This window comes from Cervus elaphus, chromosome 15 (genome assembly GCF_910594005.1).
Source record: "Cervus elaphus chromosome 15, mCerEla1.1, whole genome shotgun sequence".
Taxonomy (NCBI): domain Eukaryota; kingdom Metazoa; phylum Chordata; class Mammalia; order Artiodactyla; family Cervidae; genus Cervus; species Cervus elaphus.
In genome coordinates, this window is record NC_057829.1 from 93,852,597 (window position 1) to 93,868,106 (window position 15,510).

At 46.0% G+C, this 15,510-nt stretch overlaps 1 protein-coding gene across 1 annotated transcript; it reads right to left on the reverse strand.

Moving 5' to 3' along the window:
• Positions 1–270: 270 nt before the first annotated feature.
• LOC122708575 (probable histone-lysine N-methyltransferase PRDM7) lies at positions 271–14,941 on the reverse strand. Its single transcript, XM_043924784.1, has 12 exons — positions 14,656–14,941; positions 13,628–13,732; positions 13,105–13,221; positions 12,697–12,804; positions 8,501–8,550; positions 6,600–6,756; positions 5,671–5,772; positions 5,186–5,457; positions 4,475–4,542; positions 3,212–3,405; positions 1,287–1,534; positions 271–306 (listed from the first exon to the last, which is right to left on the reverse strand). Exons 1-12 carry the CDS (start codon positions 14,939–14,941, stop codon positions 271–273), a joined length of 1,743 nt encoding a protein of 580 aa, XP_043780719.1.
• Positions 14,942–15,510: the final 569 nt, after the last annotated feature.

The window sequence follows — 15,510 nt, forward strand, 5'->3', positions numbered from 1 at the left end:
GGTTTATCTACCTCCTTTCCTGTCATGAAGGTGGAAGGTCTATTTAACAAGTAACTCTGTGCTTATCACACTCTTTCTTTACAATATTTATCATATATTTTTATTTATTCGGCTGTGCTGTGTCTTAGTTGCAGCCTGTGGGAGCTAGTTCCCCAATCAGGTATTGAACGTGGGTCTCTGCATTGGAGTCTTGACCCCTGGACCACATGGAAAGTTTCTTCTCTTGCTCTTGTGGACAGTAACGGGTCTCAGACGTTCTCTGAGGCCCCCTTAGAGCTGAGGCATGGGGTGGCTGCAGTAATCCTCCTGTGGATAAGGTGTGGTTTGTTGGTCATGACTCACTCACACTCCCTGCAAACATAGAGCTACTCCCCTGTGTGTGTCCTCTGGTGTCTGATGAGGACGGACTTCTGACTGAAGCTTCGCCCACACTCCCCGCAAACATAGGGCTTCTCCCCTGTGTGTGTCCTCTGGTGTCTGATGAGGACTGACTTCTGACTGAAGCTTCGCCCACACTCCCCGCAAACATAGGGCTTCTCCCCTGTGTGTGTCCTCTTGTGTGAGATGAGATTTGACCCGTGATGGAAGCTATGCCCACACTCCCCGCAAACATAGGGCTTCTCCCCTGTGTGTGTCCTCTGGTGGGTGATGAGGATGGACTTCCGACTGAAGCTTCGCCCACACTCCCCGCAAACATAGGGCTTCTCCCCTGTGTGTGTCCTCTTGTGTGAGATGAGATTTGACCCGTGATGGAAGCTACGCCCACACTCCCCGCAAACATAGGGCTTCTCCCCTGTGTGTATCCTCTGGTGGGTGATGAGGACGGACTTCCGACTGAAGCTTCTCCCACACTCCCCACAAACATAAGGCTTCTCCCCTGTGTGTGTCCTCTGGTGTCTGATGAGATGAGCCTTCTGACAGTAGCATCGCCCACACTCCCCACAAACATAGGGCTTCTCCCCTGTGTGTGTCCTCTGGTGTCTGATGAGGGATGACTTCTGACTGAAGCTTCGCCCACACTCCCCGCAAACATAGGGCTTCTCCCCTGTGTGTGTCCTCTCGTGTATGGTGAGACTTGACCTGTCCTTGGAGCCTTGCCCCCACACTCCGTACGTGACTCTCATAATTCCCGAGACCTCTTCCCCCGTGAGCAATGTGCCTGTGTCCTCTGGATTCAGTTTCTTGCTTGTGCTGGGCTCTTCTGTCATTCTCTCATGCACCCCTGAACCCCCCATTTGTCCTCCGGGTGAGTAGGAAGAGGCCCTTGAAATCCTCTTCAGCCTTACGCTTTTCAGCAAAGGTTGGGGCCTGTCCTTGGCCTCCTGATCCTCAGGTTTGTCGCTTAGGCTGTGTGGATCTGAATATCGCTGATTTTGATTGCCTGGGCAGGGATCCTCTGGTTGGAGGAGATCTCTTTCGGATGGTCTCAGGAGGGTCTGAGAGGGGTGACTGCGTTGGGTGTGTTGGCTGAGGAATTTCTGACTGGAGAAGGCCAGAGAGCAGAAGGCACATGGGTGGATCTTGGGCTTTGGTTCTGCTGAAAGAGGAAGCTTTTGGTCAGGTAGCTGGTTTGCCGTGGTCAGGCCTGCCTCACTAATTATCTAAGTGTTGGCAGTGCACGATTTGTCTCCCATCGAGTGTGTCTTTATAGTCCACATTTCCACTCCACTCTTATTCTCTACATCTACAGAAGTCCAGGAAATTGGTGTCAGGGGCCTTTTCTACATCTCACCCAGATAGGGACCTTCCAGCAGCATCAGAGGCAACAGCTCTCCTGATAGAGGTGGATCTGTAGGGACTTTCCCTGCGTGTAAGTGTCTGAAATGTCACGTCACAGTGGCCACAGGTATTTACCCTACTGAGGGATAAGACTTGATGACTTAGGTGAAATCTCCTGAGTGGCTCCCTGTGAGGGGAAAGGGTCTATTAAGTTAGGGGCGCCTGGCCTGGAGTTCTCTGCATGTGGGAGGAAGCACAGGGGGTGGTTACAGCAGGTGTGGGTAAATCTGACTTTGTGGCTCCTTGTTCAAAGAGCAGCCTTTGTGCCGATCTCTGCAGGAAGTGGGTTTGAGACTGGATGAGACCGAGCGGCCCAGGTCCCACTGACTACAGGTCTCTGGCCCCTGCTGCCCAAACAGTTTCACAAATTGCTCCTCTCTCTGCTTCCCATATATCATAAAATAAAGGCATATCCTTTCTTAAGCCTCACCAGTACTCATACCTCATTTATTTCATTCAGGCTTAGTCCATTTAACGTGCACTAGGAAGCCCTGTTTAAAAATACATCTCCAGTCAGACTCTTCACATCCTCACTCGAAAGCATCTTCAGACAGCCCACTCTCCCCTCATGTCTGGCAATGAACTGACCTCTGAGGGGACTCCCCACTGCTGTCTCTTCCCAAAAGTGAACCAAAGCATCGTCACAGAACAGAGAACATGCTGCTTACAGCAGAAAGCTGCGCGGTTGTTCTGTGTCACCCAGGAGGACCCCTGGGGCCTGCACGTGGACACAGGCCCTGAGGCTTCCCTGTCCCATCCAGCCTCCTTCTCTCCCTCTGTGCTTCCTCCCGCGACCCCTGGCATGGCCTCTCTTCCCGGCCCTGGGTCTGAGGCACTGGCTGCTCCCCTGCCTGGAATCCTTCCCCACGGGTGTTGTCTCTGCAGAGACCCTGCCCCACCGTCCTGCACCACACCCCACCCTCTGCTCACGCTGATCCGAGGCACGTTCCCTGCACTGGTTTTCCTCAGAGCACCAGCCCCTGTCTGGTATGAAGCCCTGCTGCCCCAGGGCAGTGGTTCTGTCTGTTTCGGTGCGTGGAGCCCCGTCTGGCACAGAGTGTGAACTCACATGACAACAAACTGGAACAGTAACTGAATGCACATCACTGCACATGTGTCGCTTAGAAATGGGAGGAAATGAGGAAGAAACAGGTAAAGGGCAGAGAGCTCGTAGGTGCTAGAAATGTTGCTTTTTGCTTCTCAGCCTTTCAGCAGAAGGTGATGTTACACATTTTTCTGCATGAAATATTAAAAATTAGAACTAGCATTTTTAATATAAAAATTTCTCCTAACAATCATAAGAAAAGAATCAAATTCTGAGGCATTTTAATTGCAACTCTACTGACTTTGGACTGGATTGTCCTCTGCTTCGAAATCGGACCACGGAGGCTCCCAGGATGGGGTGGGGTGCTGGAAGAGGGCTGACACTCACCTCTCCCGGCCGCGAGCTCACTCTTCCCCCTGCTCTCCCGATTGATGCCAAGGTCCTGACCATACTCGTCCCCGTACCAGACCAGCAGCTCACAGCCCGGCCTGACCACCTGGCAGGTTCGGTAGAAGATCTGCCCGTGATACTGGAAGGCCACCAGGTTCTGCTCCTCGTCGTCCCGGGCACAGTTCACATACCTGGGGTCGAGGCCGGGAAAGGGAAAGAAACCTCAGGTGATGAGTGCCCTCCACTCTCCGACCATGCCCAGCTCCTTGCCTTCCGCCTCTGAGGCTGCCCCTCATGTGGACCTTCTGTTCACACCTTCAACCAGGCCATGTGAATTCCCATGCTTTTCTCTCCTTACCTAATGAGCCATTTTCCAAAGCCCAATTCCAGTCTCGTCTCCACCTGGACTGTCCGTGAGGCTGGTGACCTCCAGCTCCTCTAAACTCTGAATTAAGTTCTCTTCCATCCACAGGACTTGGTGCTCCTTGGCTAACACGCAGCCCTCAGCACTCACCCCAGCCTGCCTTCTCTCCCGAGGCTTTCTCCCACCTCCCCACGTGTATCCAGGGTCCTATTCGCTTGCCCACCGCCTCCCACGTAAACTTGGAGAGAGCTATGATATAGCTTGAGACACGGAACAGTAATTGTTTGTTCACTGTCTGCCTGCCCTGATGAAAGGGAGGACCTCAGAAAATGGCCCCACCTAGGGCCATCCTGCCTCCCATTCCTTCTGAGGCCTCAGGGCCCACTTCTCACTGGAACCAAGCCTGAGGAGGTTGTTGCCCACATAGAGTCAAGGTCTCCTGTATTAGGTTTTCCTGGCACTGTGCAGTTACTCAAAGAGAAAAAAAATAAGGTTACTGTTCCTAAAATCAATTGGCTAATGTCTGTCTGCAGTATGTTCTCCAAAAGGACATGGGTTGTGTGATCTGCTTCAGTAACGAAGTTCACTGTCTAAACCGAAACATAAAGTGTGTGGTAAGTGTCCATTAAGTGAGTTAAAGTGTCCCTGGTGAATCTAGACTCCTGAAGTTGCTTTCAAGTCCACCAGTTTTGTTCAGCATATAGACTTGTGTCTTGACGGCACATGCCATATTTTCATTTCCTTCTTTCTAGTGTCTTTTGAAATGAAAGAGCATTATATGGAGGGAAAAGAGGAAAGAAGATGTGAAAGCTGTTGAGGGAGCCGGGTTGAGAAGGAAAGGGGCGTGGGATGGAGGGAGTCTCAGTGTCTACACACTGCAGACTCACTGCACTCACCTCATCCAGTTGGCCCAAGACGTGTCCTTTCCATCCACATACTCGTAGCAGTTCCTCCCTTTGGTTATCTGAGTGTCAGAGAAAAGAGTTACAAGCTTTCCTCTTTCTTTTATTTGTTTTTTGGTAGAAAGCAATAAAAGAGTTATTTCCCTCTGTAGACATTGGTGCTTTTCAGCCTGCATGGATTCACCTGCCAGTCGGACCACACGGTAAACCCCTTACTCATCATTCCAAGTCTGAGTCTCTTGGTTCATTGAAGGCAAGGGCTCCACAAGGGAGGAGTCACTTCTGTGCGTCTGTACACTGTGTTCCCACCTCTCCTCTGACCTTAGATAGAGGTCCTGAGTGTCTGTACACTGTGGTCCCACCTCTCCTCTGACCTTTAGATAGAGATCCTGTGTGTGTGTACACTGTGGTCCCACCTCTCCTCTGACCTTTTCGTAGAGTTCCTGAGTGTCTGTACACTGTGGTCCCACCTCTCCTCTGACCTTTAGATAGAGGTCCTGAGTGTCTGTATACTGTGGTCCCACCTCTCCTCTGACTTTTAGAGGGAAGTCCTGTTTTCATGTCCAGGGCACACAGTACCCAGGGCTGACTGTGTCATTGCCAACCGTGTTATCACCATCTGCGTCCTCGCATGTAGACATGAAGTACCCCCCACCACACACAAGCGGTTAGTGGCCAGAAGACAGGGAAACGGGTGCTTCTCACCATCCAGGCGTATCCACTGTTGGCGGCCTCTTCATCGTCTGTGATCTGGCCCTCGTAGGGGCCAAAGTGCAGGCCCAGCGGCAGATCGGACGCCTCGTTCCACACTCCAAGCCCAGCGTCAGGGATGCCCGACAGTCTGATGCTTAACCCAGGGGGCAGCGTGAGGACTGAACGATTGGCATGCCCCTTTTCCACTGCACAGTCCTTTACAAAGGTTGGGGGCCCATGGGCAGCACAGCTGTCGATGAAGAAGTTCTGACACTCCTCACAATCTGGAGGTGAGAACAGGGATGAGAGGAGGTATAGTGATGTTGCTGGTCGTAACGACATTCAGAAAGAACTGGGGCATTCATGGCATTTGGCCTCGATCCTGCACCCCAAGTCATAGAGAAAGGGGATGGCCGGGGGGCCAAATGGTGAGGTGAGGTTAGTGGACCAAGGCCTGGTACCCCCTTCTCCGTGAGTGGGCCAGCGGGGTCACTCACAGAGGTAGTCATCATCCTGGGGCTCGCTGACCTCTTGGTACACGTGGCCCTTTCTTTCCCGTAGACTATACCTCTGCACTCCAGTCTCCTTTCTTCTGAGTTCTAAGATGGAGAACAGAAGCTAAGCAAGGCTGGTGGGGTCTGGGGAGTTAGTCCCTGTTTTATCAGAAAGTGTGAGATCTCCTACCTGTCCAACTATACACTTTGTTAAAAATTTCTTACATGTAGTTTTCAAACTTTTACTTTTGTAATTTTATTTTTTAATGATACATTATTTATTTCTTCTCCATGCTGCATGGCTTGTGGGATCTTAGTTCCCTGACTAGGAATGGAACCCACACTTCCTGCAGTGGAAGTGTGGAGCCTTAACCACTTCACCACCAGGAAGTCCATTCTCTATACTTTGCTTCTTGTCCCTTTAACTACAGGTTCAGGAGACTGAGGCTCCACTGACCACAGATGCCCAGTTCAGTGATAGCTTCCTGCACTTCCTGTTAGTAGGTTTAACTTCCTAACCTTCTTACTTAGGAAATAGTTAACTGACACATCTACTCAGAAAATATATGTTAAGGGAACATGATATGTAAGGCATTGAGCAGAGGTCTGGGCATAAACACTAACAAAGCACGGTTCCCATCATCACAGGTGGATATTGAACTACTTGTAGGTGTCAGACTTTTGCATTTAATGTAAGACTTTCAAGCACTGTATGAGTTATGTATCCTTATCTTCACTTTACACATAGCAATCAGGACATCAGAAAATGTATAAGATTTTCCCAAGGCCCCAGTGCTAACTTCATGTCTCAGATCAGTCCATCTTAAACCCATGCCTACCCAAAGTCCATGCCACACACCTAGGCCATACTTATTAGTTTTTCTACAGGGATTAGAGGAAGTAATTAGAGGAACTCCCCAAATTTCTCTTACCGCATTTTTGTCTGGGGTGCTGTCCAGGGGTCCTTGCTTTTCTGTGATGGGGCACTGGTTTCTGAGCCTGCTTGGAGCCACTTGTCTTCAGCAATTTTGCTACTCCGGACAATTCCTTCAAACTAGATTCCTTACTTAATGGTGCCCTGGACATTCTCTTCCATGTGAGTAAAAGACAACAGGCATTTCTTTAGTTCTTTAGGACTTTATGAAGTGTTTTCACATGCATGACTTTAGTTAATACTTTGACAGTTCTTGGAAATAGCTGATTTGAGGGGGGGTGGTCTGAACATTGGAGTGTAACAAAAGGACCTAGATGGATAGTGAATCAAAGCTAGAATTCATATCTTAAGGTTCTTCCCCTACAACTTTCAGCATAAAAGTGAGAGCAAGGCAGGGAGAATAGCTGGAGTTCATGGAAAGAGGAGGGTAAGGGCTGGTAGAGATATCCGGGGGGTGTATATTAATTAGTGGCCCTCTGATGGACAAGGAAGTATGAAAAATTACAAAGGGGACAAAACACATCTGGAAAATAAGGTGAGAAATCAGTGAGATTAAGAAGAGAAAAGATGATTTGCAGACACACTTTTAGACAGTAAAGAAAATGAGATGAAAGTTGCAAGTTGCCATGTTCTAGAGACAATGTTTGGAATTAAAGTAGCTGGTCTCATCAGTTCTCCTTGAACAAGGCTGTATGACTAGCTGGTTCTACTCAGTTTGCTGATCCATGAATTGGTATACAGGCTAATTCTTAATATTATAGTGCACATGAAATTTAATAACCTTCAACAAATTGTTGTGTGAACTATTTTATACAGTAAGAATGTAAGCGTACATCCCTGGTATCAATTTATTCCCTAAACTGCATCTATATTTGAAGTCTAGCTCACAGACACTATCTTCAGCATTCTTTGACCTTTCTACTTCTAGATGAATGCTTAAATGTGGAGTCAATCACTCACAAAACATTCAGGGGTCCCTCAGGGGCTTTGAGCTGGGCCTGGACTTTTGAGAATGAATGGGTGTGGGCTAGGATCTCAAAGCTCACAACACAGGGGCAGGCTAAACAAATGACTCCAAACAGGAGAGTTGCCTATTAGAGCTCAGAGGAGGGGTTGTTACTCCTCCTGCAAGAAGGAGCATTTGAAATGATGCCCAGATGATGAGTTTCTACTCAAAAGTGGGTAATCTATGTGAAGTCCTTAAGTTATTTTCTTATTTGTTGCTTTTCAGTCATAAACCTGAGGGTTCTCAGGGTTGCGAGTTGCTTCCTCTTATTGGAGTGGGAGGCTCTGAGGTAGGGATCCTGTCTCCTTCTTCATCTTGGACTGTCCACTCTACAAACTGCCCAGCATATCCTTAAGCTTCTCTTAGGCAGATGTCTTAGCATATCCCTCCCTAGCACAGCACAAAAGAACTGAGGTTGAAAACATCTCTCAGATGAATGATATAAAGATGTATGAATAAGCTTCATAGAACTATGGGAGTTTTAATCAGTTTGTAAGGGGTTTAGAGAACATGCATTGGTTTAGATTGCACTACCAGGGATACTGTGATCTCAGACATATAATCAAGTGTTTTTTACCTCATTTTTGGGATCTATAATGGTGATAGCTATATACCTACTTATAGGTACTGTAGAATTGATTTAAGGTTTAGGTAAGTTTATTCACATAAAATGCTTAAAGTCTGAAATATTATGAAAATAATGGAACAACAGAACCGCCTACTACTGTTGTTGTTCTTACTAACTGTAAAGGTGGTGATGATATCAGAAAGTGTGCTAAAGATCCAGGACAGGAAGGCAGCCGTCTCCAGGATCTCTGTGTTTTCTCCTATTCTCACCTGTGACTGGATCCATGAGGAGGATATTTTGGCAACAGGATTTGGGAAATACTCACCTTCTGGTGTTTACTGTGCTCCACTCTGAAGGGCATTGAAGAAGGTTTACCTAAAGAATGATAAGAATCAGTGTTTTGGTTGGAAAATGTTTCCAAACTCTGGGTATTCTAATTAAGGACACATAATTCTAAGCCAGAAAGTGACAAAGACAATGATTACCAAAGGAGGAATGGAAAATAATTTCTGTATCATCAACTCCTATGGTTCCACTGGGAGCGTTACATAATTTTTAAAATTAAAATAAAAATATGAAACTTCATCTGTTCCTCATCTGATGTTCATAAAGTATCTAATAAATTTCCTAGTCTTTCATGACAAAAGTACTCATCAATGTAGAAATAGGAGGAAGTGACTGCAATATAATAAAGGTCATATATTGAAAGTCTACCTCTAACATCATAGTCATCAGTGAAAAAGATCAAGAAAAAAAGGCAAGGATGCCTGTTATCAACATTTCTGTTCACCATAATATTAGAAGTCTTAGCCAGGGCTTTAGGTTAGAAATGGAAACAAAAGGCTTCCATTTGGAAAGAAAGAAGTAAAATTATGTCTGTTCACGGGGGCATGGTTTTATGTGCAGAAAAATCTTTAAATCCACACACACAATTCCTGCACAGAAAGTCGCATGGTACAAAATCAACATTCAGATGTCTTTCCGTGCATGAAGAATGACCATTCCACAAAGGAAAATAAGAAAACAATCCTATTTATTTTTTATTTTTTTAAAGCCACCATCAAGAGCTAAATTAAAAATATATATATTTATTATTATTTATTTGTTTGTGCCAGGTCTTTGTTGCAGCATGTGGGATCTAGTTCCCTGAATAGGGACTGAACCCAAGTTCTCTGCACTGGGAGTGTGGAGTCTTAGCCACTGGACAAATAATCTTATTTATAATAGCATTGAAAAGAATGAAGTAATTAGGAATATACTTAAGGAGATGAAAGAATTATATGTTGAAAACTACAAAATATTGCTGAAAGGAATCTGACATAAATAAATAAATAGGTGTCTCATGTTTATGGATTTGGAGGCTTAATATTATTAAGCTGTTCATACTACCCAAAGCAATTTAAAGATTCAATGCAATTCCTATTAAAATCCCAATTAATTTTTTTTCAGATATAGAAAATCCATCCAACAGTTAACACGGAATCTCAGAGCACCCCAAATAGGCAAAGCAATCTTAGAAAGAACAGCAAAGCTGGAGGCCTCTGATTTCAGAACATACTACAAAGGTACAGGAAGCAAAAGAGTGTGGATTTGGCAAAAAATGTATGCTTAGTCGCTCAGTCTTCTTGAGTTTTTGTGACCTTTTGGACTGTAGCCCACCAAGCTCCTCTGTCCAGGGGATTTCTCAGGCAAGAATACTGGACAGGGTTGCCATTTCCTTCTCCAGGGGATCTTCTTAACCCATAGATTGAACCCGCATCTCCTGTGTCTCCTGCACTGAAAGGCAGATTCTTCACCTGCTGAGCCACTGAGGAAGCTGGCTGGCATAAAGACTGATATGTCAATCAATGGAACAGAATAGACAGCCAGAAATAAACTCTTGGATACATGGTCTAATGATCTTCATCTAGGGTGTCAAGATAGTGGGGAAAGTTTAATCCCTGTAATGAATGGTGCTGGGGAAACAAAATATCCATATGCAAAATAGTGAACATCTTACATCTTGAAGAAAAATCAACTCAGAATGGATGAACGACCTAAATGCAAGACTTGATAACACTCTTAGAAGACAACAAGGGTGAAGCTTCAGGGCATTGAATCAGCAATGATTTCTTAGATATGGTAGCAAGTGCACAAGTATTAGTAACAAAGTACAAATAGACAAATGAGATTAATCTTAAAATCTTGTGCATCAAAGGACACTGAACAGAGTTGAAAAGGCCACCTATAGGATGGTAGAAAATATTTGTAAACTATGCATCTGATAAGGGGTTACTAAGCATACACCAGTATGAAGGCTACCTACAAGCCAGGAAGAGAACCTGTTTGACCACGATGGCACCTTGCTATCAAATTTCCATGCTCCAGCATTGTAAGAAAAGAAATTTCTGTGGTTTAAGGAACGCAGTCTGCTTTGTTATGGCAGTCTGAGCTGACTAACAGTGAGAGAAGGAATTGAATAGACATTTCTCTAGAGAAAATACACAAATGGCCAACAAACATATGAAAAGATGCTCAATATTACTAATCAATAGGGAAATACAAAGTGAAACCTTCTGTGATGGGCAATGTGTATAAGAAGGCAATAGCAAGCTTGGTAAGGATATGGAGAAATTGGAACCCTTATACACTACTGTTGGCAATGTAAAATGTTGCAAGCTTTCTAGAAAACAGTCTGGAGTTTCCACAGAAAATAGAACTGCTGTATGATCTAGCAATCCCTCTCAAGAGTGTGTTTCCATAAAGAATTGAAAGCAAGATATTGAATAAATAGTGGGCACATGTATGGTCACTGCCGCATTATTCCCAATGGGCAAGATGTGTAAGCAACCTAAATGTTCATTGGTGGATAAGAGATAAAGATTATATATAAGATATATGTTATAACTATTATATCCACATGCACACAACGGAATGTTTTGAAGCCTTAAAATAGAATTCTGTCATATGCTACCTCATGGATGGGCCTTGATGATATTATACTAAGTGAAATGAACCAATCAAAAAAGACAAATATTGCCTAACTCCAGTTCTATGAGGTATCTAAATTAATCAAATCCATGGAAACAGAAAATATAATCGTGGTTGCCAAGGGCTGTGAGGAGGAAGGATTGGAGAATTGTTACTCAGTGGGTTAGGGCTTCAGTCACGCAAGATGTATCATTTCTACAGATTTGTTGTACAACAATGTGTATGTATATCCCCGGTGGCTCAGCGGTAAAAAATCCACCTGTAATGCAGGAGATGCAACAGATGCAGGCTCAATCCCTGGGTTGGGAAGATTACCTGGAGCAGGAGATGGCAATCCACTCCAGGATTCTTGCCTAGAGAATCCCACAGACAGAGGAGCCTGGTGGGCTACAGTCTATGGGTACGCAGAGTCAGACATGACTGAGCCATTAGCACTATGGCCACTAACACTAACGTGTACATAGTTAGCAACAGTGTGCCATACACTCAGAAATTGTTAAAAAGGTAAATAAAGACGTGCAGGTGTATGGTGAACCGAGGCGTATGTATTCCGTATGAACAATCTCTCCTTATGTCAAAACCTTTGCAGACAACCAAATGTTTGCTTTTCATGCCCCTTTCACTAGTTTTAATAACCTCAGGGAACAGAGGGACTTCCCTGGTGCACAGTGGATGAGAATCTGCCTGCCAATGCAGAGGACACAGGTTTGATGGCTGGTCCAGGAAGATTCCACTTTCTGCGGGGCAGCTAAGCCTGTGTGTCACAAACTACAGAGCCTGCATGTGCTCTGCAACGAGAAGACACTCACCTCAACCAGAGAAACCCATGGACAGCAACGAAGACCCAGTGCAGCCAAAACTAAATAAATAATTTTTAAAAATCTGGGAGAACAGAAATCCATGGATGGAGAATCATAGAACTATCTAAATTGTTTTCTCCAGTCTAGGCAGATTAACTTTTCTAAACTCTTTGAGCAGCAGAAGAGGAAGTGAGCTGCTCACTTCTATTTTTATAATAGGTGTACTTCATTTTATTTACCTGATGCCATCTCTGGTCAGTGAAATGTGGGAAAGATCATGGAGAATAAATAGTTCTCTCAAACCCTTTCCCAGAATCAAAATATAGAATTAGTTTAACCTTAGGGTAAGAAGATCATGGGATTTGTTTTATATACATAACATAAATAATATATCTTGACATAATATGTTAATCATTTCCTCTTTGAAGAGATTTAATCCAATAACCAATGAGATTAGTATTAAATCTGTTTCATGAATTTATTTCTAAGGTTTCTTTAACTGCCTTTCACTAAGAATGTTTAGCAAAAATAATTCTTTGTAAAAAGAATGATAAATTTTAACCATAAAATTTTTGAGAATTACACTGGAAAACCTATACATTCATCTTCATTCAGGCTTATGTCAATATTCAGCCACAACCACTTTGGAATGCTGAAAATTATGTTTTCCTTACTACTGGCTGAGATGTAGTTGAGACCTAAGCCCAAGCTGGTTTCAGGAAGACACCTCCAAATCCTCCTGGCCTCTCACCTTGCTGCCTTGGTGTCCATTCTTCATCAGAATCCTCAGTGTCATCTACCTGGGGTTTGATGACCTGCCTGCGGTGATGCATGAAATCCGGTCGAGTGGCTCTGAAACCTGTAGAGAAGCGAAACATTTGTTCTAAGAAGGAGAAACAAAGCATAGAAGCAATGGAAAGTGTCACAAAGTCAGGGAATCTGTAGGATGGGCTGGGAGAATCTAGAATAAGGCAAGAGGTGAGCTCTGCACTGCAGAGTCAACCTCCCTTTGGTACAAAACTCTAAACATTTCCTTAGTCTCCACACAAAAGGGAACTGTGAGCAGATGAAACCACCTAAGAGCTGGCCAAGTGAACACTGAGGGTGAAGACCTGTTTCATGTTTCCCAGGCTCACAGGCACCCAGCACTTCCTGTTACCTATAGCAATCAGCGCTTCATAGTTTCTTTTCACATTCCTATATCGGATTTTTTCCCATTCTCCCATCTCTTCCCATTCTTCCTTGGAGAAGTATACGGAGATGTCTTTGAAAGCATCTTTGGCCTAAGGAAAATAAGAGATTTCATCAGTGATTTACTAATCTAAGTCAGACCTTAGAGCTGGGCCTTCTCCTCCACCTTTTGTGCAGGGAGTAGCCTGAAGCTGCTGGATGGTCTGTGTGAGACAGGGATGAAGGCTTTCCTTCCCGACTGTGTCCTGTTTAACTGAACAAATGCTGAGCATTTTCCTAGCTCTCCCTGGACACAGAGCAGTTGACAAAGCTAGTGTCCTGTTTTGTCCCACTCCACCCCCCCATCTCAGACAGGACCAGGCATTCCCATCCTGTGTACAGTCACAGGGAAGTTCACTCAGCTGCCCAGGCAAGCAGTCTGTGGTGCTTCAGGGACCAGCGCCGTGTCCTTCCTATAGAGCTGGCTTAGAGCCCAGGTTTGCCGCCTCCACCTCTCACCGTGGGCTTCCGCTCTGTTCTCCCGGCATCTCCCTCAGTGCTCTCCTCTGGAGACCTGTTCGGCCTCATGGCCATTGGAATGCTCAAGGCCAAGGTGCCTGTGGAAGAAGAAGGTGCTGAGATAGCCCAGACCAGTGTCCAGAGCCTGGTGTGTCTTCCTTGGGTGTAGTTTCCAGGGCAGGAAGGTTAGGGGAAAGTCCAGGTGAGGGTATTGGTGGGATGGACGGATCCTGACTAGATATGACAGATCAGCCTAATGTGAACTAGATTTGGTTTCTTTGGTTCCCCTACAATTCAGCCCCTCTGAGGGAAGGCACTGGGAGGGATGTGTCTGGGGTGACGGAGGGATTCTTGAGGAGACCTGGAAACCCCTAACTGCTGGACTGGGGTCAGGCTGAAATCAGGGCTCTGTTCCAGTGCAGCAGAGGGAATGTTTCTCCAAGAAGGGTTTTGAGGATCTCCTCCTGGGGACTCAGAAAAATCTGGGCATAACGTATGTTCTACGTCTAAGGGACAAGTCGCTCGGCTTGAGGAGATATGGGTCCCACGGGCTGAAGTAACTGGGGTCCTCAGACAGAGGGGACTGGGGATCTTTTTGCTGATGTAGAATGCGCAGGGTGAGAAAACTTGGAATCTATGAGGCTGAGGAAATCGGGGGTTTCTTATTAAGGGACTTTAGGTCTCCGACAGGCAGGACAGTTAGGGTCTTGTGGAGGAAGAGTTTTAAGAGCTCCCAGTTGGAGGGATTCAGTGTCTGCTAGGGTGAGGAAATTTGGTGTCTCTGCGGGTGGTATTTTTAGGGTGCCTCAGGCTGAGGGGAACTGGGGTTAATCTAGGTATTTGAGGGTCGCAGCACTAGGGGATTCGCAGTTTCTGTGGGTGAAGGGACTTGTAATCCCTGAAGCTGACGAGATGCAAGCCCCCTTCAGATTAGGACTCAGGTTACTCAAAGTTGACAGGATTTCGGGCCTCCCACCCTGGAATTTGAAGCCATCAGGCTAAGGGTTTACGAGGTCTGCACAGGGTGCGTTCCCGTCAGCCTCCCCGCTGTCCTGCCGCGCTGCCCACCCTGTCCCCAGGAGCGCTAGAGGTTCAGCGACGTCCAGTCCTTCCGCGCTGAGGTGAAGTGACGGGCCAGCAGCCTGCCTGTACCCTGTCAGGCACAAGTGACCAATCAGCGTTGTGACTGAGGCAGTCTGGCCAATAGGCGGCCGGAGGGTGGGGAGCGCGATGGAGGCCCCGCCCCACCGCTCGGGGATTGGCTGCTCTGTGGGCGTGTCTGTCAGGCCTCCAGCGAGCAGGCGCATCTTGGCTGGTTTCTTTGTTTTCAGGCATGGCCACTTAGGCTTGGATCCTCAAGTGGGCGGGTTGTCCTCAGGCTGAATGTTTCTTTCCAGTGCCCTCAACTGGTATATCGGCTCCACCAGACTGTAACCGTGGTCCCGGAGTTTATCCTAGGCCCCCCTGTGCCCTACCTTATCAAATCCAGTTTTGGCAAGAACTCTTATGTGGTGAGTACCACATTATTCAAGGGAAAAGGTGTAATTAACTACATTCTGATGAGACACAAGATAAACATCGTGTGGTCAAAGATTTAAACACAACGCGCGGAATAAGGATGTTAGAAAAAACTTGGAGCATTTTTAACCTGAAAGTGGAAGTGGCACTGATGAGCCATCTGTATATTTGATGTAGGTATGAAAAGTCTACAGAAATGAGGTATAAATGTAGTCTCAAAGCCTTGCAAGTGTTTTCTGTAAGCTGAGGCATCGATCTGAAGGACTGTGGATCCACTGAGCTGAGTTTGCCTAACACCTACTGGCTTCACAAGATAAAATAGGGACACTGTTTCTGGCCCTTAGGTAGCTTTGCTCAC

What these genes read in the sequence shown, in the direction of transcription:
- LOC122708575 (XM_043924784.1), bottom strand. Translation starts at nt 14,941, where the DNA reads ATGCGCCTGCTCGCTGGAGGCCTGACAGACACGCCCACAGAGCAGCCA. An exon ending in ACAGTGGATACGCCTGGATG is followed by an intron (nt 4,543 to 5,185) that starts GTGAGAAGCACC and finishes TCTGACACTCAG; the next exon opens with ATAACCAAAGGGAGGAACTG. An exon ending in TGAGCTCGCGGCCGGGAGAG is followed by an intron (nt 1,535 to 3,211) that starts GTGAGTGTCAGC and finishes CTCTTTCAGCAG; the next exon opens with AACCAAAGCCCAAGATCCAC.